Genomic DNA, 25,262 nt, shown 5'->3' with positions numbered 1-25,262 from the left:
TTCTCCGTGAGGAAGTTGGCGACGCCCAATGTTTTCAAGTAGAACAACATCTTTGGTACCACCTCTTGAAGTCAGATCCTCTAAATTTAGGTGGCTTCCGTTGCCCCCGAAGGAGCCAACAATATGGTTGGGTGTAGAGCCCCCACCATTCAGTTTGGGCGTACAGCCCGCCATAGTCGTACCGGACCCGAAGAAACCGACACCCTTGTGAGACTCGAAGGCCCCAACACTCGATCCAATAAAGGATCCGATAGAACCACTAAAAGTGGAACCAACCAACCCAATGGAGGAGGATCCAACAGTGGGCCCAAAGGGGTTCGAAAACCCCCATGAGAGAGTTGATGAAGAGGTGAACCCAGGGGTTGGAATCATCGTCGGAATCGACAATGTGTTAACCGCTGGACCAGTGGTCGCCATGGTGGAGGAAAATGATGGCGGTGGTGGTGGCTGGAATGTTGGATTCGAAAGTTTTTAGTTTAGTTTAAAGTCCAAACTCCTTCAAAAGCAAGCTAATATCTCGTCTTGTGATTGTTGGTTTCTGGATTACAAGAGATAAAAGTCGGGCGTAATACAACCCAAAAGAAAGAATACAAAAGAACAAACTGAAATGAAATTACAACAGAAAATTCGAAACAGTAAAACCGTAAAAGTATTTAGCCGAGTCAAGGAGTCCTCTTTCCGCTATCAGCAGAGCTCCGGCGAACTGGATGGAGGAGATGGCAGAGCTTCGACAGAAAGACAATGCAAAGAGGGAGAGAGCTTATGACGCAAGATGCTTTTTGAATTCTAGTGTGTAGAATGCATCGAAAGGCTAGCCTATTTATAGCCTCGGTCCACTGTAGGGGGTCAACAGCCATGATGGCTGCCATCATTGCTAGACCGTAACGATCGTTGGTTACGAGGCGTTACAAGCCGTTACAGAGCTGAGAGGTGTCATCCCGCTTATGTCACCCCGCTTGGCTCGCTGACGTGGAAACGGTGGTGGTCTAAAAAGAACTAGACCAGCCTAGGGTCGAACCTAACCACCGAGCCACACGACCAGGCCCAAAGAACAGTCCAAAGACCAATTGCCAAGATCCAAGGACAAGGACATGAGCATGAGCACAAGCACGAGCACGGGCTCGGGCTCGAGCCTCGAGGCTCGCGGCGGCGGCGGCGGCGCGCGCGTGTGGACTCTTCAGCCCATCTTAGTCCACTAGAATTATTACATATAATAATCCTTCTTATTAAATACTTGATTAATAAGCTTGTTACTTTCAATGTGGGATAATTAACTTTCTTAATTAATCCCCTAGCTTCTCTCATAGCTCATTTAGTTTGCAGTTTTACACAACTTTAATCCATTATTTCTCACTCACCGGGAATTGGATTTGAGAAAATGAATATACCACGATCATCTACAAAATTAAATGTCTCGTTGATATTATAATCGGTCAAAGTCCATTGACCCGCAGAGATTCCAACAGAACAAGCATTGCATTGGCCATGTTCCCTCATAGTTGAGGTGAAACTTTCCGGCACGGAGTTTAAGAAAGAGATGTTGAGTGTGTTAAATATATAGATAAAAAAGTAACAGAGAGAAAAAGGTTGAGAGAAAAGTAGAAACTGAATAAAGTAAAGAGAGTAAAGAGAAAAAATTTATTATATAAGGAAATGACTCAACTATAAGGGAACGGAGGAAGTAGTTTGTAGGAAAAACATAGAAAACATGAGAACTAAAATAATAGAACCCAAAGGTTAAATCTTGTATCCTCAATTTTCTCTTAAATCCACACTTCAAACACCTAGGATCATGATGAACATTCTCTCAAGAATACGCTATGGAAATTATGTAGCAAAGGCTCCCTTTTAGTGATCCTTGAGGGGGTATTTATAGCCTTAAGATTCGTACCTCATAATATGGTAAATATTCAGCACTGTATGGTATGTCATGAAGAGGAAGTAGGAAAAATATATGCTCTGTATTTTCCCAGCAGGCCGCTACACGTTGTCCAGCGGTCGCTGCAAATCATCATGTAGCTTCTGTCTCTTAATTAGTGGTTGTTGGACGTGTTCTTCTTTTCAGCTCTAATTTTTTGAAGCAGACCGCTACAAGGACATTGGTCGATGGCGGCCAATAGTCGCTGGCTGAACTGCAGCGGACCACTGGCTGGCTCGAATATTCCAGATTTTCATCTTCGACTTAAAATTATTAATTTATTGGTATTTAAAAATCCCAATTTTAAATTTAGTTATATAAAATTAAATCTATAATTGAAATAAAAAATAAAGTGGAGGATGGCCAAGGGAAGAAGATTATAATTTTGAAATAATATCGATTTAGTAGATCATTGAAATAATATCATATTGAAACAGTTAAAATGTGAAAAGACGAAATTGCCCAACAGCCCAAAAGGTCATTTCGAGAAGAAAACAATGCAAAAGGGGATCAATTTTGAAAAAAACCCCTTAGTCCATGGACTACTAGAGATATTTTTAAAGTCCAATGACTATTGACGAGATAAATCCATAGTCCAAGGACTGTTTTTGTTGTTCACTCAAATAGATAAAATATGCAAATAATGGATATGTAATGCAAATTTGACTGACAAAACGGACCAAATAAAAGCCTTAAAACAGTGCAAAATCTGAGCGTATCACTAGGTAATCCATAAAACCAAAACACAACAAGACAAATCATTCAATATCATTTTCCGTCTAAACGGGCTCAAAAGCAGTAAGCGCAGTTTGGAACAATGCTGACTTTATCACACTAAAAAAAATATTTTGTTTATATTAATATAAAGCCCACCTCGACTGATTAAAGAGTTCCATGTACTCAGGTTTCTGTACTCCGATCTAAAAAGTCTCGTGGTGTAAAAGTAGAAAACGGCCATGATCAAGAGCTGGATTCCAATAAGTGCGATAGTCCATCCGCGGGATTATAGCGGTTCCTTCTGATCCTAAAAAACAGAAATAAGAGTTGGTTGCTATGAAAGTAAAAAAAAGGCAGAAAATTTGAAGGATAATCATGGATGTTTTGTATTGGAGATTCGGTACAACCAGCGTGGTTGTTCGGAAATCCCCTTTATAAATAAAAGTAACAACACATTTATCAGATCGAGAACACATCTAATTAAAATGCATGCATCCTTATTAAATTTCTTTGTTTCTTATTCGACCCTAAGAAAAATTACAATGATTCGCATTCGCGGCCACCAGAGGCGTTGCTTGTGACGCCGGCCGGCTACTCACGTTCCCAAAAAAACTCCTCCTTCGATCCCTCTTAATTTCTTGAATAATTCTCAAGTTAAATACATAACCAAAATTCATAAATAAGCTCAAATTAATTATTCCGAGATAATGAATAATTACACTTCGTAATTAAATTAATAAGACCTTATAAGCATCAGTCCACTAATTTAACCACGGAATAGCCCACTCAAGTGTTTTAATTATTAATCAGGCCCAAGTGAAGTTCAAGGCTTGATTTAATTGGAATTGGCCCAAACTTCTTCTTTATCCGCGGATGAGAGCTCGTCTATCTTTGGGATGTCGTCTATCTTTGGGATGTCCGTCGCGTTAGCCTAATGCAATAGCGGACGTTCCCCATGCCCTTCCCGCTAGCCTATGGCTAGTCCGTGCTGACGTCCGCTATAGCAGATGCTCTTAGATTTTAGATCAGAGAAGCCCAACGTATTATATATTCCATCCGTCCACAAAAAAATAGACTAGTTTTACTACTTTGGGGTGTCCACCAAGACTAAGTCTAGAAATGAAAACTTTTCAATCAATACTAACCATACACATCATTTTTAATATAGACTAATCCACTAATACTCATTCCACTACCTTTTCTTTCCATATCTCTTACTTTACCAATTATATATTAAAACTCATCTTGTAATTTAAATTGACCTCTTATAGCATTGGCGAAGCACGTTAGGGCCAGGGGGGCCATGGTGCCGGCACCAATTTTAGTATGAAATATAATATACACAGATATTGGACTTAAAATATTATAAATGTAGTGCAGCTGGTCACCGTCTATGTCTAAGGTGATAACTTGTGATCGAATTCACTTGATTACAGAATTTCTGTTTGACTTCTTATTCTGATTTTTTTTTTCTTCCATTTAAATTACAATATTCAATGCAATTTAACTGTAAAAAATAATTTTCAGATTTGTAAATGAGTAAATATAGCATATAATTTTATTTTATTTTAGAATTCTGCTCCTTATTTTTAAAAAAAGTAAATTCTTTAATCTATTTGGATATCATTTATATTGAATTTTATGAGTTATCTAATGAATGATAACTAAAAGAAATAGTGAAATAATAAGATTTCGTGGTTACATATAGATGAAATAGTCAACAATTTGTTTAATAAATATTCATCATTTGTATTACTAGTTTCTATTGATCATGCCCTAGTTATTTCACTTATATACTCACTCGATCATTAGAGTAACTTCAATTTATTAACATTCGTACATCCTCACTCGATCATTAGAGTACATTTATTTATTTATTTATTTGCAGTTGTCTTTTCCTCGTATGCACTCACTAATAGCACAAAAAAATTAGTAACTTGGTGCTATTCAATTTATTAACATTCGCACATCCTCACTCGATCAAAAAATAACTACTTGTGATTCACAAAATACACATAGTAAAATAACATGACACAAACATGATCAATTATGTTACATAATACAAAATACTCCCTCCGTCACATCCTATGTGACACATTTTTCTGTTTGTGATGTCCCCACCCTATATGACATATTTCTTAAAATAGAAACATCACTCTCTCTATTCACAAAACAACACTTTGGGATGGAGGGAGTATTTAATTTCTCGGTCCGCGAAAAACTAATTATTACTAATTCACAAAAATTTATTTTCATCATTATATCGTCTAAAAGAATACCCAAAAATTGCGGGCCCTACAAGATCTAACCATTCAAATTCGATTTTCATCGGAATAAAGCTAGACGAGTCTCAACCTCCAGTAAAAATATCAGAACGCTCAGACAATATTTGGACCTTTAATCGTGCCAAAAAATGAGACTATGCTGAGCAAGAAACTTGAAAATACATTTTTCCCTCAGATTTCTTTCTACACATTTTTTTCTTTTATCATTTGTAAATATGAATAACTCCTAGAATAAAGATAGGGTTTTATATGTTCTCTTTTAATCTATATGACTAGTTAACTTAGCAAAATCCATTATATCTATGCCTATAGGAGTCCTAACTAGAGGTGGGTGGGTACGGTATACCGTACAGAGAATACCATATCGCATACCTTACCGAAAACTGCGGTATGAAAAAATATCATACTGTTACAATACCGAATTTTTGGTATAACTATTATACCGAAAATTCGGTATGGTTAAATTTTGATATTGTTACCTTACCGTTATTGCTGTATACGACACTTTTACGGTACACCGAAGTTCGGTAACTATTTTATATACAACATTTTAGGAGTAGGATTTTCGAGGTTTTTTTTCTTTTTAAATCAATTTTATATTTAAATATATTAAATATTATATAATATTTAATATTTCAACATATACCTCATATTTGATATACCACGGTATATCGCGGTATAGAAAAATTGATATCAATACCATATCGAATGATTTCAATACAGTATCATATCGTACTGAAAATTGCGATAAATAAAAAAACATGTATTTTTGATATTTTTCCCCATCCCTAGTCCTAACCCAACAATATGCACTCCTTCAATAACATAATGGGGAAAAGTCGCAGTTATAAAATTCTTCTTTTTAAACAATTCCTTCATTTGACGAAAAAGCATGATCATGTCAAAACGGGTACCTGCGGTATCCGTACCGGATTTTGTGGGTACCCGACAGAAATTTTAAAATTTTTACCATCCGAAATCTGACCTGTGATGTATTGCGGGTATCCCGATACCCGCATCAGGTTACCCGTACCCGCAGGTACGGATACCCGCCCCCGAAGCCTGCAACGTAAAGGATTGAACAATTATCAATATTTATACAAATTATGATTATGCCTCTTGCATATACCTGCCGATGTTGAGATTCTTCTTTCCTAAAGCTTCCTGCCTAATACTCCTTTTCCACTGTAAATCCTATACTCATTTCATCTACTAGAATATTTATTTTGTTAGCTCATCATCTGCTAATGCTAAAACTTCCTCCCTTTCATTAATGGCAATTAAGGTATAGAAAAAAATGTTGATTTGTAAGTCATCTATAACGACAATTCTTGTTTTCCAGAAATTGAAGTAATTCAAAATAATTTCAAATTTGTATGAAAGCATAATATTTTTAATGAAATAGAATAGAATGTGGTGTGTTCGTGATCTCAAAAACACAAACTATTAAAACATTCGTATCCAAAAATCAATTAGCAAAATTTGTTAGTTAATTCATGTTTCGATATTACTGATCTAATTAGATCCCTCTTTGTATACCCATTATGACATTGAATATTTCGAATGTGAGGATTTAAGAGTTGGCTGTCAAGTTTTCCCAAATCAGTAGTACAGTGAATGATGGTTTCAATTAGTCTTAAATAAAGTTTAGGTAAGTGAATATACGAATTAAGGATGTAACTTGAGTTTTATAGCTACAGGTTGAGCCTTTTTCTTACTTTAGTATATTTGAGTTGGGTAATTATTTTTAATCAGGTATACCCGATACCCGATTTACCCCCAATTTTAATACCCGTTCCCTACCCCAAACCCGAATTTTGCGAGTAGCGTATATCCGCTACCCGTCGGGTATCAGGTTGGGTAAGAAATTACCAGTTATCCGCTCCGTTTCGACACCCCTAATAAATTTATATCCACTAGAATAAGTGGATGCATTCAGCATGAATAGAATGTCGATGAAATTTAGGAAAAAAGACGTTGAATTATTGTCATCATTCACCAAAATATACGTAATATATCTATTAATTTGGACTGAAAAGTGAAAAAGAAAAGGAATTTGCAACCAATAGTAGGTCCTAATTTAATTTCGTGAATCTTTACCAAAGTAAATCACCCCCATATGTTTTCGCTCAAACTTTAGATTTGACCTTAAAAAAGTATAAATCAACTTTTCATTTCGTCTACCTCTGCTTAATCACGTTGTGGTTAGTATAGTTCTTACATTCAATTTGTTTACTGATAATCGTAGACATGTATAACATGTTACACGTGTAACGTCAGTGACGTTAATGATTTAATATCCGTCATTAATTAAACGTTTAGCAAGTTATTCTGGACCAGACTGACTTAATTTATTAGATATATTAGTTTTTTTTCCAATTGAAATTATTTTTAAAAAACAATTGTGTCCAGTTTTATTTAAATGAAACATAATATCATAAATAAAAGTATCATCTTTCAGTAAGTAGGGGTGGGGAAATGGTCGTTCGGTTAGAACCGAACCGATTAGTCGGTTAACCAACTCCCTTTTTTTCCAAATATAAGAACCGTAACCAAACCTTTAGTCGGTTCGGTTCCTTAAGGAACCGATTGGTCCTAAACGACAGGTTCTTCGGTTCCACCGAAGGAACCGAAGGAGAGAGTAGTGGTGTGGAGAGTTAGACATCAGCCTCTCGTTGCCTCGTCGGAGAGAGCAGCGCAACGAGGAGAAAGCACCAGCCTCGCCGTTGCCAGCTTGGGAGAGAGCAACTGTGCCGGCGTGCTACGAGATTTTAGATGAGAGAGCTCACGAGTTATTTGAATTGACTTCATTGACTTGGTAATTTTTCATGGAAGATAAATCAATGTACCTATATTAGTATGGGATTTATAAGTTATTCGCTAATACTCCATATTTATCTAATACGTTTAAGTTCTAATTTTAATAAACAAAGTAGTTGTCAGAGAGATGATTAGTGTTTTCTCTTGTTTGAAATGCAGAAAAATTATAGACATAGAGTTTGATTTTTATCACGACATTGTTCTTTGAAACTTGAAAATGGTAGGATTTATGAAATTAAAATGAATCTATAAAAAATCAAAATTAAACCGACTAATAAGTTCTTCGGTTCTAACCTTTCGGTTCTCAGTTAGAACCGAGAACCGCCAAATCCTAATCCCACTAACCATGACCGAACCTTAACCTTATTTTTTCGGTTCTCGGTTAACCGATAACCAAAAAAGTATGGTTCGGTTCTCGGTTAACCAAGAACTGAGAACCGAGAACCGTTTCCCCATCCCTATTCTTTTTGTTACCACTTATAAAGTGTTGATTCAATTTACTCCTTCCATCCACAATTATATGGTAAAATTTGACTGGGTACGAGTTTTAAAAAATGTGTTGAATTTTCATTGTTATTCAAATTGATTTGGTTCTATGGTTTTACACTCCTTTAAATAGGCTCAGGAGTAAGATAATTAAGGTAAAGATTTACCCTAATTGTGATTGCCTATTACACGATAAGAATCAATTATTGTATTAGTCACCAATCTCCTTGATTTATTGTTCTTTGACTTGATTGCCTCTTGATTTCTTTCTAACACTTCCCCTCAAGTTAAGTGAGGGGATCACCCAAACTTAAGTTTCCCAATACCTCGTGAAAGCTCTTTGAGTCCACGGCCTTGGTGAGAATATTGGCTAGTTGGTCCCCATATCTGACAAATGGTAAGTCAACTACCTTTGCTTCTAAGTTATCCTTGATAAAGTGACGATCCACTTCGACATATTTTGTCCGATCATGTTGCACCGGATTTTCAGATATGCTGATAGCTGCCTTATTGTCGCAGAATAGCTTGTAGGGTCCTTGTGGCATTAATTCCAACTTTGTCATGAACCTTTTGACCAATAGGATTTCAGTCAATCCACTTTTGATGCTTCGAAATTCTACCTCAGCACTTGACAGTGCTACCACCTTTGGCTTCTTACTTCGCCAGGTGACTAGATTGCCTCCAACAAGTGTAAAGTATCTTGCAATTGACTTCCTATCATTTGGATTTCCCGCCTAGTCAGTGATTCACTTAGATTTTACATGACTTTAGAGGGTAGTTTTACTTGGTTTTGATCATATATTGTGTACTTTGAGACATGGTTATAGCTACTTCTCTATTATGTTGGTATTTTGACCATTTTGTGAAGAACGTGTAGAAATATGTACAAAATATGTGGATGTGCAGCTTCTCAATGTTCGAGACAGCTTATCTGGAGATTTTGAAGTCCGATTCGCATGTAATGCATACCATTCTCTTCGCCTTCGAAAGAGCTTCGTGTGGATATCTTAAACGTCTCAATTGGAGTTCGGTAGAAGAAGTTATGGCCGTTTTACCAAGACTACGCAGAGCAGTGACATAGCTGGCGACCCGCCAGATTCGCATGCAAACGAACTTGGCGACCCGCCAGCAAAAGACGAGAAAAATGCCGTAAGCAGCTAGCGACTCGCCAGCTTCAACGCACACCTAACCTGGCGACCCGCCAGCTTCGTTCGACAGTTTATTTTGGGCCCAAAGTCAACCCTAGGTATATATATGCCTAGGAAACGCCTCCAAACACAATTTACACGCCTCCTACCCCAAAACACCACTTTTTCACCTATGAAGAAGAGAAGAACGAGCAGAGGACGGGTATTCATCGCAAGATTGAAGACGAGACCTCCAATCCGCCCCATCCAATTCTAGGAGTTTCTACCTTTAGTTTTATTCTTGTTAAAACAATGTTTTTGAATATTTCTTTGAATATTTCTTTGACTTTTGTGTTGAACATGAGTAGCTAAATTCTTCGTAGAGTTCTACGGGGGAGATACAATGATTCTTATGTTTAATTGATTTCCTTTTTCTATGCCTTGGCTCATGTGGTTATTTTGACTCCTCTTGTGCTTATACATTTATTTGATTGATCACCTTATAAATGCATGTGGATTTTACTACAATACCTGGGAAGTGAGTAGTTTAATTTGAAAGAAGAGAAGTTGACGTCTTTGCCAATATAATCGACAGATTTGAGCCTTTGAATGAAGCTAAGTATCTTAGGAGCTTTTAGGAGTTGTTATCTTAGTTCTAGGAAGGACACTTCGGTTCTAGGTAGCAATCTACAAATTATATGCTTTGAGAAAAGATATAGTTTTACCTTAGTGATAGCTTAATAACCCTTGAGACCCTTTGTTGGCATAGTTAAGAAGTTAGTTGAGCGTAGGATAGTTGTTATCGATCCCGTAGGATTCTACCCTTCTCATCCTTGATCTACATTCGTTTTCTTATTTGCTTTCAGTTCTCTAGTTGCTTTTAATTGTTTTTACCTTGCTTTTAAGTAAATTTAGAAAACCCAAACATTCCGATTCATCTAGATAGTATTTGAGGTTGGTTCGTGGTAATTAGGTCGACACTCATTGTCTCTGTGGGTACGATACTCTTTGCTTACTATTTGCTACATTAGCCCCGTACACTTGCGGGTATACTTGTGTTAAAAATTAGTTGAGTCAGTCAGCATCTATGAATCTGTATATATCCATATGTCTATGTTTTTCGAACATACCTACATGGTCGGTTGTATCTTTCAAATATTAGACAATACACAACACTGCTTCCCAATGGGCTACTTGGGGCCTGTGCATAAACTGACATATAACTTTTCAATGAAACGTTGGTATCTTGTGCGATGAGTAGGTTCTGCTCCTTCTACTATCTGCAAGCCATGGTTCCGAACCATAGGGCTATCGGCAAGCTTACAATCCAACATTCCAGTTTTTGCTAGCAAGTCAAGAACATACTTCCTTTGATTAATAAAGATTCCCTTTGGAGACCTTAGCACTTCCGCACCCAAATAGTCCAAGGTCCTTCATCTCAAATTCAGAAAATAAGTTTTACTTTAGCTGACCAATTTCTTCCTCGTCGTCCCCTGTGAGGATCATATCATCTACATAGATGATTAGACATGTAATATTCCCTCCCCTTTTCTTCAAGAACAGAGTATGATCAGAATGACATACAACTTTCCAATGAAACGTTGGTATCTTGTGCGATGAGTAGGTTCTACTCATTCTACTATCTGCAAGCCATGGTTCTGAACCATACGGTTATCGGCAGGCTTACAATCCAACATCCCAGTTTCTGCTAGCAAGTCAAGAACATACTTCCTTTGATTAATAAAGATTCCTTTAGGAGACCTTAGCACTTCCGCTCCCAAAAAATACTTCAATAGTCCAAGGTCTTGAAGGAACTGGCAGCGGATGTGTTCGTTTTTATAATTTAATAATTAATCGAACAAACAAATCGCACAATAATCAGATATATTTAGCAGATTATTTAGAAAAATTCTATTCGCGTAATTCTCACATATATCATGCTCATAACTTGAACTAATCATGCTTTAAGTATAATTGTATCCTAAAACATGCTTTTCTACGGAGCAGAAATAATACCTTATTAATTCTCCAAAGAATTGACGATGGCTAGCGACTTCTCCACGTGACGCTTTGAATACTAGACCACGGATCTTCTCTCTGGTTCCCGAACTGTACTCCAATATCAGTGTGGGCTGATGTCACCGGAATACTAGGACTTAAATAAAGAGACAGAAATTCTATTCCACGGGTGAGAGGGAAAAATAACGCAACTCCAATAAGGGGGGGGGGAGGGGACGAAAATTTTGAGTAATAAGAAGTATTGATTTCTGTCTCCTTTATTCTCATGTTTATATTAAGTTCCTTTTTGGGCCCAGACAGGGATCTATGGAAGGTTTTGGATATGAGCTCGTCCAATTTACTTTTTACTAATTAAATTGAACCTACAATTTAATATAAGCTTTAATTGGAATATTACGAGCAGCCACTACCGAAGTAATATTGAACTCTCCCCATCCAAATCCGAAATTACAAGTAATCCGGGTTGCCGTTTTAACTTTCATTTCTCGTGCTTAAGATAAAAATGTCCATTAATTAATTAATGTTTGCTATGGACTTAATTAATTAACTTCTTATTAATTCCAAGAGTGGACTTAACATGAAACCCTTATATGTTATTTTATAGAGTGATCAAACTCCAACTAGCTAGGTTCCGAAAAATAAAACCTTGTTTCGCGCTCCTCTTGAGGACATTATCAAACGAGACTCACCTCGCGCACGATTCAATATAATAGCAATCCTATCACCGCTAGATATTAATCACCACTACCTAATATATCAGGATTATTGGGTTACAAAAAAACCCGCACCATTTGATAAGTCAAAGTAATGCATAATCAATACCGTTTGCTCAATGCTAACCTACATTTATTAAGAAACAAATATTTATCAAGACCTCATCTTTCAGTAGATAGCACAAAGACACGTCTTCTGTTTGATCCGTTCAGTGCTTTACCACACCAATGTCATCTTATTTCAGTAAGGCTTAGAAATATGCGGACTGACATTGCAACCTTTCACGATGGATAGTCTAATTCCATCTAGGTCGTGAAATTCTTCTTTTTCTTTGTTTAAGACTGACCGTGTTACCTTAAAGTGGACGTCGCCCACAACCGGTCTACTAAAACAAAGACTTAGACTTTGTTAAGTTAACTTATACATTTAAACATGCAATTAACATCCATTAAATGTAAAACATAACAACATTATGACAAAAATAATATGTTTTATTCCTTAGAAAATAAAATAAGAGTTTTACAGTATTCGTCACTCGAAACGTGATTTCTAGTATACAAACTCTAACAGGTCCTTCATCTCAAATTCAGAAAATAAGTTTTACTTTAGCTGGCCAATTTCTTCCTCGTCGTCCCCTGTGAGGATCATATCATCTACATAGATGATTAGACATGTGATCTTCCCTCCCCTTTTCTTTAAGAACAGAGTATGAGAATTACTATGTAGATATCCATACTTCTTCATAACCTCAGTGAAACTCCCAAACCAAGCTCTCGATGATTGCTTCAATCCATACAACGTCTGCTTAAGCTTGCATACTTTCCCTCCTTCAAAGTCTTTAGAAAAATTAGGTGGAGCTTCCATGTAAACTGGTTTTAGAAGTTCGCCATGCGGGAACGCGTTGGTGACATCAAATTGATGTAATGGTCATTCCTTGTTTGCTGCAATGGAGAACAAGACCCTGATTGTGCTCATCTTGGAAACTGGAGAGAATGTTTCAGCATAATCAACTCCGTAGGTCTGAGTATATCCCTTATCTACCAGCTTTGCCTTATACCGCTTAATTGTCCCATCCGGTCTTCTCTTGATGGTAAAGACCCATCTACATCTGTTCGCACACCTTCTAGTTTTAAGCATACTTCCCATGTCTTGCTTTTCATTAGTGCCTTCATGTCTACTAACATTGCCTTCCTCCAATGAGCTATTTTCATAGCCTCTTCAGCAGTCTTTGGTATCTCTTCTTCCTCATACAGAGCAGTTGTGAAAGCTCGAGCCATTTCTGTGAGGTGAGCTTTAGCCAAATTTTCCATTGAGTATATGCTTTTAGCCCTATCTTCTCAGGACAGTATCTCTTGGGTGGAAACCCTCGAGTGCTTCGTGATGGAAAAATATATCAACCAGTATGACCATCAACGGCTGCAATTTCACTCTCATCTACACCAGAATTGTCAGAGGCAATAATTGTACTCTCAAATTCAGGTTCAGGAATTACCTCAGATATCACTAGAGGAGGACCAAGCTGTGACGCAATTGACTGTTGTGACCTGCTCAGCGATGACACTAACTTGCTCTGTTGGTTCCAACTCAGAGTTGCTTGACTGTGATATTGACCAACTTTGGGGTCCAATAACACTCTCGCTATGTTGGTTTCTCTCCCCCTGCTCCCGAAGTTGGTAAAAATACTCATATTCAAGAAAATTACAATTCATCATAGTGATAATTTTCCTGGGCGAAGGATTATAACACCGATACCCTTTTCGATTAATCTCATACCCCAAAAAAACACATTTTATGGCACGTGCAGAAAATTTGGTTTTCTCGTGTTTTGGAACATGCACATATACTGAGCACTCAATTATTTTAAGCGGAAGAGTGAGAGGTAAAGGGATTTCTGCCAATTTCAAGGAGTTTGAAGTGGTGTTTTCATGTCAGTATTTTTGTGGGCAGGCGATTAACAAGGTACACTGCGGTGGCTAGGGCTTCAGGCCAAAGAAATTTTGGAACATTTGAGTAAAAAAATAGAGCACGAGTTATTTAAAAAAGTATCCTATTTTTCCTTTCGGCTAAGTTCGGGTGTATAAGGAAAAGTAGTTTGGTGAACTAACCCCCGTGCTTTAAAGAATTCGCTCATATCCCGATTCACAAATTCTTTACCATTATCCGACCTAAGAACATTGACGGTTTTCTTAAATTGAGTCTGAATCATTTTCAAGTGACAAATTTTTCAAAAACCTCAGATTTATTTCAAAAAATATACCCAGGTCATTCAAGTGCAATCATCAACAAATATCAAAAAATATTTAAAACCATTACCACCAATAATAGGCGCAGGGCCCCAAACATCAGTATGAACTAAAGAAAAAATATCTTTAACACGAGTATCACTGGATTTAAATGATTGTCTATGGCTTTTTGCCAAAACACACGACTCACAAGAAATGTCTTTAAACTAGGAAAACTTGGGAATTTTTTTTTTAAAATAACCCGAGGAATGATTACCCATTCTATGGTGCCACAGCCAAGCTTCTTGACTTGTGGAGTTATTTCAAATAATGTGTTTTTGCTCTGAGATACATTTAACTCAAATACCCTGATTCATCTTTTGGATAATTGAACAAACTGTTTCTTTTGTCAAATGCTGTCCAAGCATGAATTCGCTCCAATTCTCCTTTTTTTCCGCTTCTTAAATCATCTTCCAGTCGCGATCAACCATTCTTTCTATCCTTAGATAGAGCGGGTGTATCATCAAGAAACACAAACATTTAGAGATACATGATTGGGCAGGAAACCCAAATGATAGAAAGTCAACAGCTGGACACTTTACTTTTGTGGGAAATGGAGGAGCAAGAAACAAAAGGTTGTAAAACTGTCAAGTGATGAGGTAGAATTTCATTGAATCAAAAATGGATTGACATAGATATTGTGGCTGAAGAAACTTATGACAGAGTTAGATCGTAAGTCGTCTCAACCATGTACGATGTTGTGTGATAATAAAGCTGCCATGTATCTCTAAGAATCCAGTCCAGCATGATAGAACAAAGCATGTGGAGGTTGATCGACATTTCATAAAGGAAACAATTGAGGCGAAGATCCTGAACTTCCTTATGTAAAATCAGAGGATCAAATAGCATACATTCGGACTAAGACTGTGTAAGCGACATCATTCCGAGAGGTATTGGTCAAGTTAAGTATCAGTAATCCAATCACATAATGTGAGGCAGAGTGTTGGGAAAAAATCGTCTATAATCAATAAATTGTTGTATACCTTTTATAGGATATTCTGTTTAGCATAATTATAGTTTACCATATAAATTTTAATCCTTGCCTTTAAGAGGTGTATAAATCCCTTGTGATTACTAACCTAGTTGAATGAAACACATTCAGAAACCTACTGGTACTATCCGTTTATCAATACTCAAACTTATAATTGAGATTTCCCGACACTTGATTAATTAGTTGAAGAAAAATTTAAATTATGAGTACTAATACATTATTCAAACACTTACCTAACACATATTTGAGATTTCTCAAACCATGATTAATTAGTTGAAGAAAAACTAAAATTGTGATTACTGACACTATATAATTAGTTATCTAAGAAGTGTTTACTAAATAAACATGTATATGCTAAATTTCATAATTCTGATATATTATATGTTCCCTCCGCTCCACTTTAGCAGTCCCAATTCATCATTTTTTAGTATTCCACTTTAGGAGATTCGATTGGAATATTCCATAAATAGTAATAAAGTCATATATTCAACTAACTTATATCTACTCACGTTTTATTATAAAACTAATATATAAAAGTAGTACTCACATTCCACTATCTTTTCTCACCAACTCCTCTTTACATTTATTTCTTAACATCCATGTTGAAATCAGATGAGACTCCTAGAGTGGGACGGAGGGAATAGGATTTATTAATAAGCTGTTAACACTTAAAAATTAAAACCATCATTAATAACGCAGTACCTAAAAATAATGAATATAATTTTCCTGAGTACAAATGTTTCACTCGTAACCTACTAATTTATAGGAGTAAGTATATTAAATGTTCCACCAGTTGGCAGCACGTAGTTGTAGTGACCTTAAGGTCATGGGTTTAAACCCCGTCACCCGTTGGGAGACTTTCGGCCTTGATAGAAATCCATGGGTTCCATGGTGATAGGAGGAGGGCCTATAAGACTTATATGCTAGTTTTAGTTTTCTTTTGATACCGATGTGGGACAGTTATATGTTATATTTTTAGTTTCAATCGCCAACACCCTCCCTCAAACCCTTCAAGGTGAACCTTGGAGGGATTGGACTTTTTTCTAATCGATTGGATAATCAGCCCGATTTTTTTTTCGATCGGTTGGACCACTTGGCCCAAATTTTTAAATCTAGATATACTGCTGGATCAGTTTTTTTTTCGGTTTCGGCCCAAATATACTGCTGGATCAGTCTTTTTTTCGGTTTCGGCCCAGATATACTGCTGGGTCAGTTAAATTTGACCCACAGTCGGCGACCCGCTCTGATACCATGATAGAAATTCATGGGTTCCATCCTAAAACCAATTGGTGATAGGAGGAGGGCCTATGAGACTTATATACTAGTTTCAGTTTTCTTTTGACACCGATGTGGGACAGTTATATGTTATATTTTTAGTTTCAATCGCCAACAGGCCTTAATTCGCAAATCCGGTCGAACAAGATTAGTCGAATTCCGCCAAATGTGGGTTTAACACACTTGTGGTTAAAGAAACAAAAATATATATATTCTACTTAACTAAAAAAGATTAGGTAGGTTGCTTGGAGTATTGTATCTTAATCTTCTGCTATCCTATTTGAGAAAATTCGATGGAGCAATTTTGAAAAGAGTGACATTTGAATAATTATATCAGTGGAAAAGGGAGTTTATATCATTTTAGTTTTGAATTTGAAAATAAAAATCGATATGTATTATGAAAGTGAAAGAGAAGAGATAATTAAGCGGATAAAGTTGTTGATGTTAAGAGTTTAGGAAAAGATGAGTAAAAATTATGTGAAACTAATCAAAAGTTAATTAAAGAGTTCTTGTTCTCTGTGGTTTTTCGACAAAATATGGTAATGTGAGTTTAACCTCAGTTATAAACATAATAATGACTATTGTCTTATGTATATTGCTGGGTATGGTTGTGCTCACACGAACTCTACAGTAGATACTATTCATTTTGGGTAAAATCTATATATGAATTTGTGCTTGAGATATTTTCTGAAAGATCTTATACTAACGGATTAGAGTTGCCCTTATATATTATTTGTACATTTTCTAATACTTTGACGTGGAATGGTTTGGACCCCAACAATCCTCGACTCTAATACCGCTATTTGATACAACGATCCATGCCCGATCTTCACATTAGTATGTATTGCTCAAAGCGTACAATATTCATACCAAGACCTCAAGACCAAGAAGACCACACATGTCTCATTTCACCACAGGTTTTAATCGAGGTCACACATACATACTGGAGAATTTGCAAGCGATCGATCTAACCTTACAGGTCCTCCGAAGCTAGGCCCTGATATCATTGTTAGGTATAGCGGTGCACACCCAAACTCCTCATTAATATGACATTGTCCGCTTTGGACAAAACCATTATGGTATTTGTTCCTTAAATATTTCTCAAAAGGCCTAGGAGAATGCACCACTTGTCGAAGGAGGAGGCGTGGGTTGTGAATGCTCTTATACTAATGGTGTAAGGCTTGCACATGATAGAAATCCACATGGTTCCATCCTAAAACCAATTGTGGATAGGAGGAGAGGCCTATGAGACTTATATAGTAATTTCAGTTCTCTCTTTTACACTGATTTGTGATAGTTATATTTTTATTTTTAGCTTCAATTGCCAACACCCTCCTTCAAACTTTTCAAGGTGAACATTGAAGGAGTTGGACTTTTTTCTAAATGGTTGGACTAGACCTTTATCGAACTGGCCCAATTTTAAAGCTTAGATATTCTGCTGGGTTAATTGTTTTTAAGTTTCAATATAGAAACTAGAAATACTGCTAAGTCGGTTAAATTTGGCCCATAGTCGATGATCCGCTCTGTTACCATGATAGAAATTCATATCGTTATAAAATCAATTAGTGATAGGAGAACAGACCCATGAAACTTAGTGATCTCATTTCTCTCCTTACACCTATTTGGATAGTTAATATTTTTTATTTTTTATTTTGATTGCAAACAATACTTATATATATGATATATCAAATCGAGAATTAGAAAATATTCAAGCAATATATAAGTAAAGCCTCTAATCTATTAGTATAAGTCATTTAGAGAATATTTCGAAAACAAAAATCGTAACATTTTGCCTAAAATAAATAATATCATAATAATTTCAGATGCGCACCACCATATTTATGAGCGGATTTACCTTGAGTAAAGGAAGAGCAAATGCCCCGCCCCATATTTTCCAGTACATGTATATATTATTTATTATCAAATTTATTTTTCTTAATCTCTCCTTACACCTTAAAATCTTCAACTTTTTTTATATGTAAATTTTGCTCGCTACTATAAATTCCTAGCTTTGCCAGAGCGTATCCAATATATATTCCTGCCTTATTTGATCATGTATAACATAAAGTGGCTAAAGTGTATAGAGGAAATAAATGGACACGAAAAAGGCAAAGAATTTTATATTGTGATAAAAAAGAGAGAGAGAAAAGATAAAGATGACGAAAAGAAAAATATGCAAAAAGACAATTTATAGATAATGAAAAATGAAAAGGTGGATGAACATGGATAATAATTACCTGATATTGTAAAGTAAAAATAATGTGCCCTTCATAAAGGAGATGTTAGTTTTGACTCTGGAAACATTTTTTTCAGACATATAATTACTTCAGTAAATTGTAGTATTACCTATTTTTATTTATTCTTTACTCTACAGCTAATTAGGCATTATAATCAACTAACACGATCATAATCAGCACAGCTTTGGAACATAGATTGTATATAATCTACTGATTGAATATCTTATTAGGACGATTATTAATCAACATTTTTTAATTATGATTAATTATGATGATTGGTACAACCTCCGTCCAACCACAATATGCACTAGTATTTTTTTTTTAGTCCATTCTCCAATAATATGCACTTTCTAATGAAATGAGATCCATTCTCCCTTTATAATACTTAAATTACTTTTCTTCTCTTTTTCTTACTCTGCTGATTGTGCATTAAAATTCGTGTCTAACTAAAAATGTATACTCTGGTAGGACGGAGGAAATATATATTTCTTTTCCACATACTAATATCACTACAAAAACTTATATTTTAGGGATATAAAAATCGAGATGCAATTAATAACATTGAAGTTTTTAAAAAAATAATTATAAATTAAGATGTAAAAAAAGCGTTCATAAAATGAGCAAAAATTATTATAATATTTGTTATGAAACAGCTTGAGATATCACTTAAAAATAAATTCAGATACAGCAAAAACGAAGGTACTCTTTGCTAAAAATATTATTATTCTGAAATAAATTACATGCATGCATGCAATAGTATTATAAACATTCGATTTTTTTCCATAATTTATGTAAACATGTATTTTGATGCAACGGAATCATTTTTTATTCCACTAAGTTGCATTATATTAAACGATTAAATGTAGAGTTGCCATAATTCTTTGAACAATAATGTAAGGCATTCCCAATATTGTGTATTATATAATTAAATAATTTAAATAGAGAGACACTTTCATTTGATGGTGACACCACCTTCATCAATTTAACTTTATAAGTTACACGTTACAATATCCTAGCACTGACCTTTATCTATGGAATCAGAATTCGACACATATAAAGGCAAGAAACTATATGTTTGACAAGCACAACTTCAGATATACTACTACTAAATTGATTCTTTTTATTAAAAAATAATATCGGCAGAAGTTCTTTGCGCCAATTTTTAACGATCAAAAAAATAGTTTCTTTTTGGTACAAAAAGAATATAATTATTGCAGGACATTCAAGGAATATAACATATGTTAACATTTGCGCTGAGAGATATGCATATATATTGATTTTATTTGGAATTCTGAATTTGTAGTTCCTACAAGTGGATGAATGTGGAAATTCCGGAATTGATTTTTGTTTGCATTATTTTGTGTAAATTGGGGGGCATCTCATTATCGATGAGTGTTATAACTGTTTAGAGCAATTATTATAGTAGTTGTGGTTCATGCATCTTTTCAAGCTTGTCCACGTAAATTCAAGATTATTTTTATTTTTTGTTCCATTAATTGTTATCGTGAATATGTCAGTAACAACATAACATGTTCTATTTTATCTGATGGATTAACAATTTAGAGGAGGCAAAGAATTAAAGTAGTATCAAGAATTATACTTTTAAAATTTTTGGAGTAAATTTATTCCTATGAAGCTAGTTGTAAAGGGAGCAGTATGATTGTTTAGTAATTGAAGGACCTTATTAAGTAGAACTTATTCCAGCTCAAACACATGTCCGTCTCCAGCAAATAAAACTCCCTTTTGAAAAGCTAGAAAAAAGCAACCGAATATAAGATTTCCTGTAACATTTTTTGTCTTATACACATCTGATACAGTAGTTTCACTTTCGTAGATGCACGCAACTTATAACTAATTAATATTACTACTCACTCTCTGTTCCATAGTAACGTAGGCGTTTATTTTCGTGCCATTTCAAATGCGCATTTTTTTGAACGAAGGGAGTCATATAATGTTTTCTCGTTCACTTAACATGCATAAATACATAATGAAATATACTATAAAGATATATGCATGATTTGTAAAAAGGATAAATCAATATATACATGATCCATTTAGATGTGACGTGTATGATGACATATTAGTAAAAAGTGAAAAAAAGGACTTTTAGTCTTAATTAATAATGAAATAGGCAATCCATTTCCCGTATATATTGAAAGCTTTGTTTCCCTCTTTTACATGTGATTATCTTCTTCCCTTCTTCTCCTTTATATAACCACAATCCCCATTTCACTTTCCTCATCAATATTGGCTCTTGTTTACATTCTGTCTCAAGAAATGATGCCTCCCGAGCAAGAAAATGGTGTTGCAGCAACTAATCAAACCGACCCGCCCATTTCAACAAGTAATGTGAGTCCCTGCCCCGAACCCGACCGGGTCCGCTTCTCGGTCCTACGTCACTCCCTTCACCCCATCACTCTTAAGGTAGGTAACTTAACAAAATTACAATTACTTATAATCGCTAGTATATAGTCTCGTTCAGGCTTTGCTCGCTTTCATTTTCAAAAAAAAAAAAATTATAATTACTTAATCATCAATTAATTTACAAATTATATTAAATTACCAACATGCTTGGAACAGTTCGAGGACGTGTCGTATTCGATCAAGATAGAGAGCGGTCAAGGCCGGGGCTGCTGCTCATCGCCAAAGCCCAAGATCACCCGAACCATACTCCACGGCGTCAGCGGCACAGCCCGGCCCGGGGAGCTTGTGGCGATGCTTGGCCCATCCGGGAGCGGCAAGACAACCCTCTTGACCGCCCTGGGCGGGAGGCTGCCCGGGAAGATCTCGGGCAGCATAACCTACAATGGGGGGCCCTTCTCCAGTGCCACGAAGCGCCGCACTGGCTTCGTGGCGCAGGATGACGCGCTCTACCCGCACCTCACCGTGCTCGAGACGCTCACCTACGCCGCCCTGCTGAAGCTGCCCAGCTCCCTCACGCTGAGGGAGAAGGCAGAGCAGGCGGAGATGGTGGCGACCGAGCTCGGCCTCACGAGGTGCGGGAATAGCGTGATCGGGGGGCCATTGCTGCGCGGGGTGTCGGGCGGGGAGAGGAAGAGGGTCAGTATAGGTCAGGAAATGCTGGTGAACCCGAGCCTGTTGCTGCTCGATGAGCCCACCTCCGGCCTCGACTCCACCACAGCGCAGCGGATCATCGCCACGCTGCGCTGGGTGGCGCGTGGCGGGAGGACAGTCATCACCACTATACACCAGCCCTCGAGCAGGCTCTTCAGGATGTTTGATAAGGTGGTGGTGCTGTCGGAGGGGAGCCCTATTTATAGCGGCGCCGCCTCCAAAGCTATGGATTATTTTGCTTCAATTGGATATGAGCCAGGGTTTAATTTCGTCAATCCTGCTGATTTTCTCTTGGATCTTGCTAATGGTAACATTCAATCTCTCTCTTTTTCTTCTTCTATTCCAATGTTATGTCGTCAAGATATTAGTTAATTTCCTATTTAGAGTTTACTACTCTTACATTCTCTTGCTCCAACCAATAGTCTTAATAGTGAACTATACCAACTTTGATGTAGAATTGATAAAATAAAAGACATAAATAAAAATATTTATATTTTTAATCCAAGTGAATAATAAGAGAAATGAAAGGTAGGCGATTAATGTGAGATACTATTAGTTGGAGAAGAAGAAGAAGATATTATGATCTATTGTATCGAATAATAGACATATATACGTACTATAAGCACACTTGAGTCTTATTGCATTGTTCGATCCATGTATATTCTACTTCCTCTACCTTAATAAAAATGAAATAGTTTTCTTTTTTAAAAGATCACATTAAAAATGACACATATTTTTATATGAAAATATCATCATCTCTATTTTTTTTTTCACTCTATTACATTATTCTGGACGTAATGAGTATAATATTGGTTTCTGACCTAAAAAGGTGTAAGAATTACGTATGGTCGTCTTTGTTGGACTCTAAAGAATAGGTTTAGTTGGATTCTATGTATAATTCCCAAATGGCTGATTTGACATAAATATATTCCCCAATATCGTATATTTTAATGAAATAGTACTTCATCTATTGTCCTCAGTTTTGTGGTCAGTATATAGTTTTATTTAATTGTTGGGGGGCCAACAAGCCTATTGCTTCATCGACCACGTACATATGCATCTCCAAAACCACTAATAAGAATGAAAAGATAATATATCCAATTCCACGACATATAAATCCAGGCTAGCTATACAATAATACACAACTTTTACTTTTTGGGCAACTAAAAAATATTGTTTGTTTAAATTAAAGAAGATCCCATCCCTGTATGCGAGCTTTTGACCAAATAAAGCTTCCAATTCCATAATTGCCAGGACTCTACTTTACACTGGCCCCATTATAAAAGTAATTAAATTCTATAAGCTAAAATCATTAAACAAATAATAATATGCACTTTCAATTAAATTCATGCAGGTGTCACTCCAGATCCAAGACAGGAAGATGATGATCAATATCAAGAATTCCATGGGAGGCAAGATGATCTTCAGTCAACCAAACAATTCCTCATTCACTCATACAAAAAGAATTTGCATCCTCTTCTCAAGGAAGAAATTCATCAACAAGACCAACACGATTCCACAAAATCATCATCAAGATGTACGTAAATAAAACAAAATACCTCTATATTTATAAATTCTCATCCAGGGTGTGTTATAATGCTAACTTTTCTTAACTTACTAACTCATCAACATAGTGTATTAAAATGTGGATACAATGATATTGAAATGTCAACACAATTTGAATGTCATCGTATTGAAATTTTTAATACATTGCGTTGATGAGTTAGCAAAGTTAGCAACTTAAGAAAGTTAGCAACGTATCACACCTCTACCCATCCATACATCATTACAAATATATGTTCCAGTATTCATGATGTATATAGGTTGGGACAATCAATGGACAACCAACTGGTGGTTGCAATTTAAGGTTTTACTAAGCAGAGGACTAAAAGAAAGAAAGCATGAATCATATTCTGGCTTAAGGATGTTCCAAGTCATGTCTGTTTCAATTCTATCTGGACTTCTATGGTGGCACTCCGACGCCAATCACATTCAAGATCAGGTAATAAATTAAACTAACTACCAACTAGATAAGTTAAAAAATAACGTTATTGTAGTACTAAACAAAAGCTTGTTTCAAAAAATAGGTGGGATTGTTGTTTTTCTTCTCAATTTTCTGGGGTTTCTTCCCGTTGTTCAATGCCATATTCGTGTTCCCTCTAGAGAGGCCGATAATCATGAGGGAGCGATCCTCGGGCATGTACCGCCTCTCGTCTTACTACATTGCAAGAATGGTTGGTGATCTACCAATGGAGCTAGTTCTACCCACCATATTTGTTACAGTCACATATTGGATGGGTGGCCTAAAGCCCTCCCTCATCACTTTTGCCCTAACACTAGCCATCGTCCTTCTGAACGTGCTAGTGGCCCAGGGGCTGGGGCTAGCCCTAGGCGCCATCTTGATGGATGTCAAACAAGCCACGACTCTCTCCTCGGTGTTGATGCTCGTGTTTTTACTGGCTAGCGGGTACTACATTCAGCACATACCAATGTTCATTGACTGGATGAGGTACATCTCCTTTTCCCAGTATTGCTATAGGCTCTTGGTCGGGGTACAGTACTCGGTGAACGAGGTGTACGAATGCGGGCAAGGATCGTGCAGGGCGTATGATTTTCCCGCCATAAAATCCCTCCAAATTCATAACATGGCGCTTGATGTGGCTGCTTTGGTGCTCATGCTTCTCGGGTATAGGGTTTTGGCTTATCTAGCTTTGAGGTTGGGACACCAACACTAACACTTTCTCAAATTATTTCTGCAAATGTATCCAACTTTATTTACTGGACTTAATTTATTATTTTGTAACATCTACTTTGTTCAATTGAAATTCAAAAGAACTTCGAGCCCTTTTTTTATTTATTTACTCCCTCCGTCCCCCATTAAGAGTCACACTTTTCCATTTCGGTCCGTCCCCAATTAAGAGTCACACTTCAATTTTACCATAAATAGTAAGTAGGTCCCACATTACACTAACTCAATTCACTCACATTTTATTATAAAACCAATATAAAAAAATGGGTCCCACATTCCACTAACTTTTTCAACCAACTTTTCTTTACATTTCTTAAAACCCGTGCCCGGTCAAAGAGTGACTCCTAATAGGAGACGGGGGGTGTAACAGCCCGCCCTCCTAGGGTACAATAAATGCGGCGGCTGTTACCCAAAACCGACTCCAAGAAATCAATACATGGCTAGGGTTTCATTCAAAGAATACCGACCAAAGGAAACGAAGGAAATATCAGAGTATTTAATGCAACAACTTAACCTACAAACTTAAACAGGTAAACAAAAGGTAGTTTCATAAATGACGATCAAAAC

At 36.4% G+C, this 25,262-nt stretch overlaps 1 protein-coding gene and 1 long non-coding RNA gene across 3 annotated transcripts; one reads left to right on the top strand and one right to left on the bottom strand.

Annotated features, from left to right (window-relative positions):
- Positions 1–2,628: 2,628 nt before the first annotated feature.
- On the bottom strand, positions 2,629–3,255 carry LOC148931209 (uncharacterized). The gene is made up of 2 exons (XR_016136579.1): positions 3,177–3,255; positions 2,629–2,942 (listed from the first exon to the last, which is right to left on the bottom strand). It is a non-coding gene; the product is annotated as an uncharacterized LOC148931209 (long non-coding RNA).
- Positions 3,256–21,051: 17,796 nt separating this feature from the next.
- On the top strand, positions 21,052–24,799 carry ABCG21 (ABC-2 type transporter family protein). 2 transcript variants are annotated; one of them, XM_048118204.2, is made up of 5 exons: positions 21,052–21,295; positions 21,452–22,253; positions 23,301–23,483; positions 23,770–23,948; positions 24,034–24,799. In XM_048118204.2, exons 1-5 carry the CDS (start codon positions 21,149–21,151, stop codon positions 24,679–24,681), a joined length of 1,959 nt encoding a protein of 652 aa, XP_047974161.1. In that variant the 5' UTR covers positions 21,052–21,148; the 3' UTR covers positions 24,682–24,799. The 2 variants fall into 2 exon arrangements, with proteins under 2 accessions (XP_047974161.1, XP_047974160.1); XM_048118203.2 differs by having other exon boundaries at positions 23,752–23,948.
- The last annotated feature ends 463 nt before the right edge of the window (positions 24,800–25,262 follow it).

Source organism: Salvia hispanica, chromosome 3 (genome assembly GCF_029641045.1).
Source record: "Salvia hispanica isolate PSC_SH4W2 chromosome 3, Shi_PSC_v1, whole genome shotgun sequence".
In the NCBI taxonomy this organism is placed as follows: Eukaryota; Viridiplantae; Streptophyta; class Magnoliopsida; order Lamiales; family Lamiaceae; genus Salvia; species Salvia hispanica.
This window is presented reverse-complemented; position numbering and strand designations above follow the sequence as displayed.

Coding starts and splice junctions, on each gene's coding strand:
- ABCG21 (XM_048118203.2), top strand. CDS start 21,149: ATGATGCCTCCCGAGCAAGAAAATGGTGTTGCAGCAACTAATCAAACC. Junction 21,296..21,451: donor TTCACCCCATCACTCTTAAG/GTAGGTAACTTA, acceptor TGCTTGGAACAG/TTCGAGGACGTGTCGTATTC. Junction 23,484..23,751: donor CACAAAATCATCATCAAGAT/GTACGTAAATAA, acceptor TATATGTTCCAG/TATTCATGATGTATATAGGT.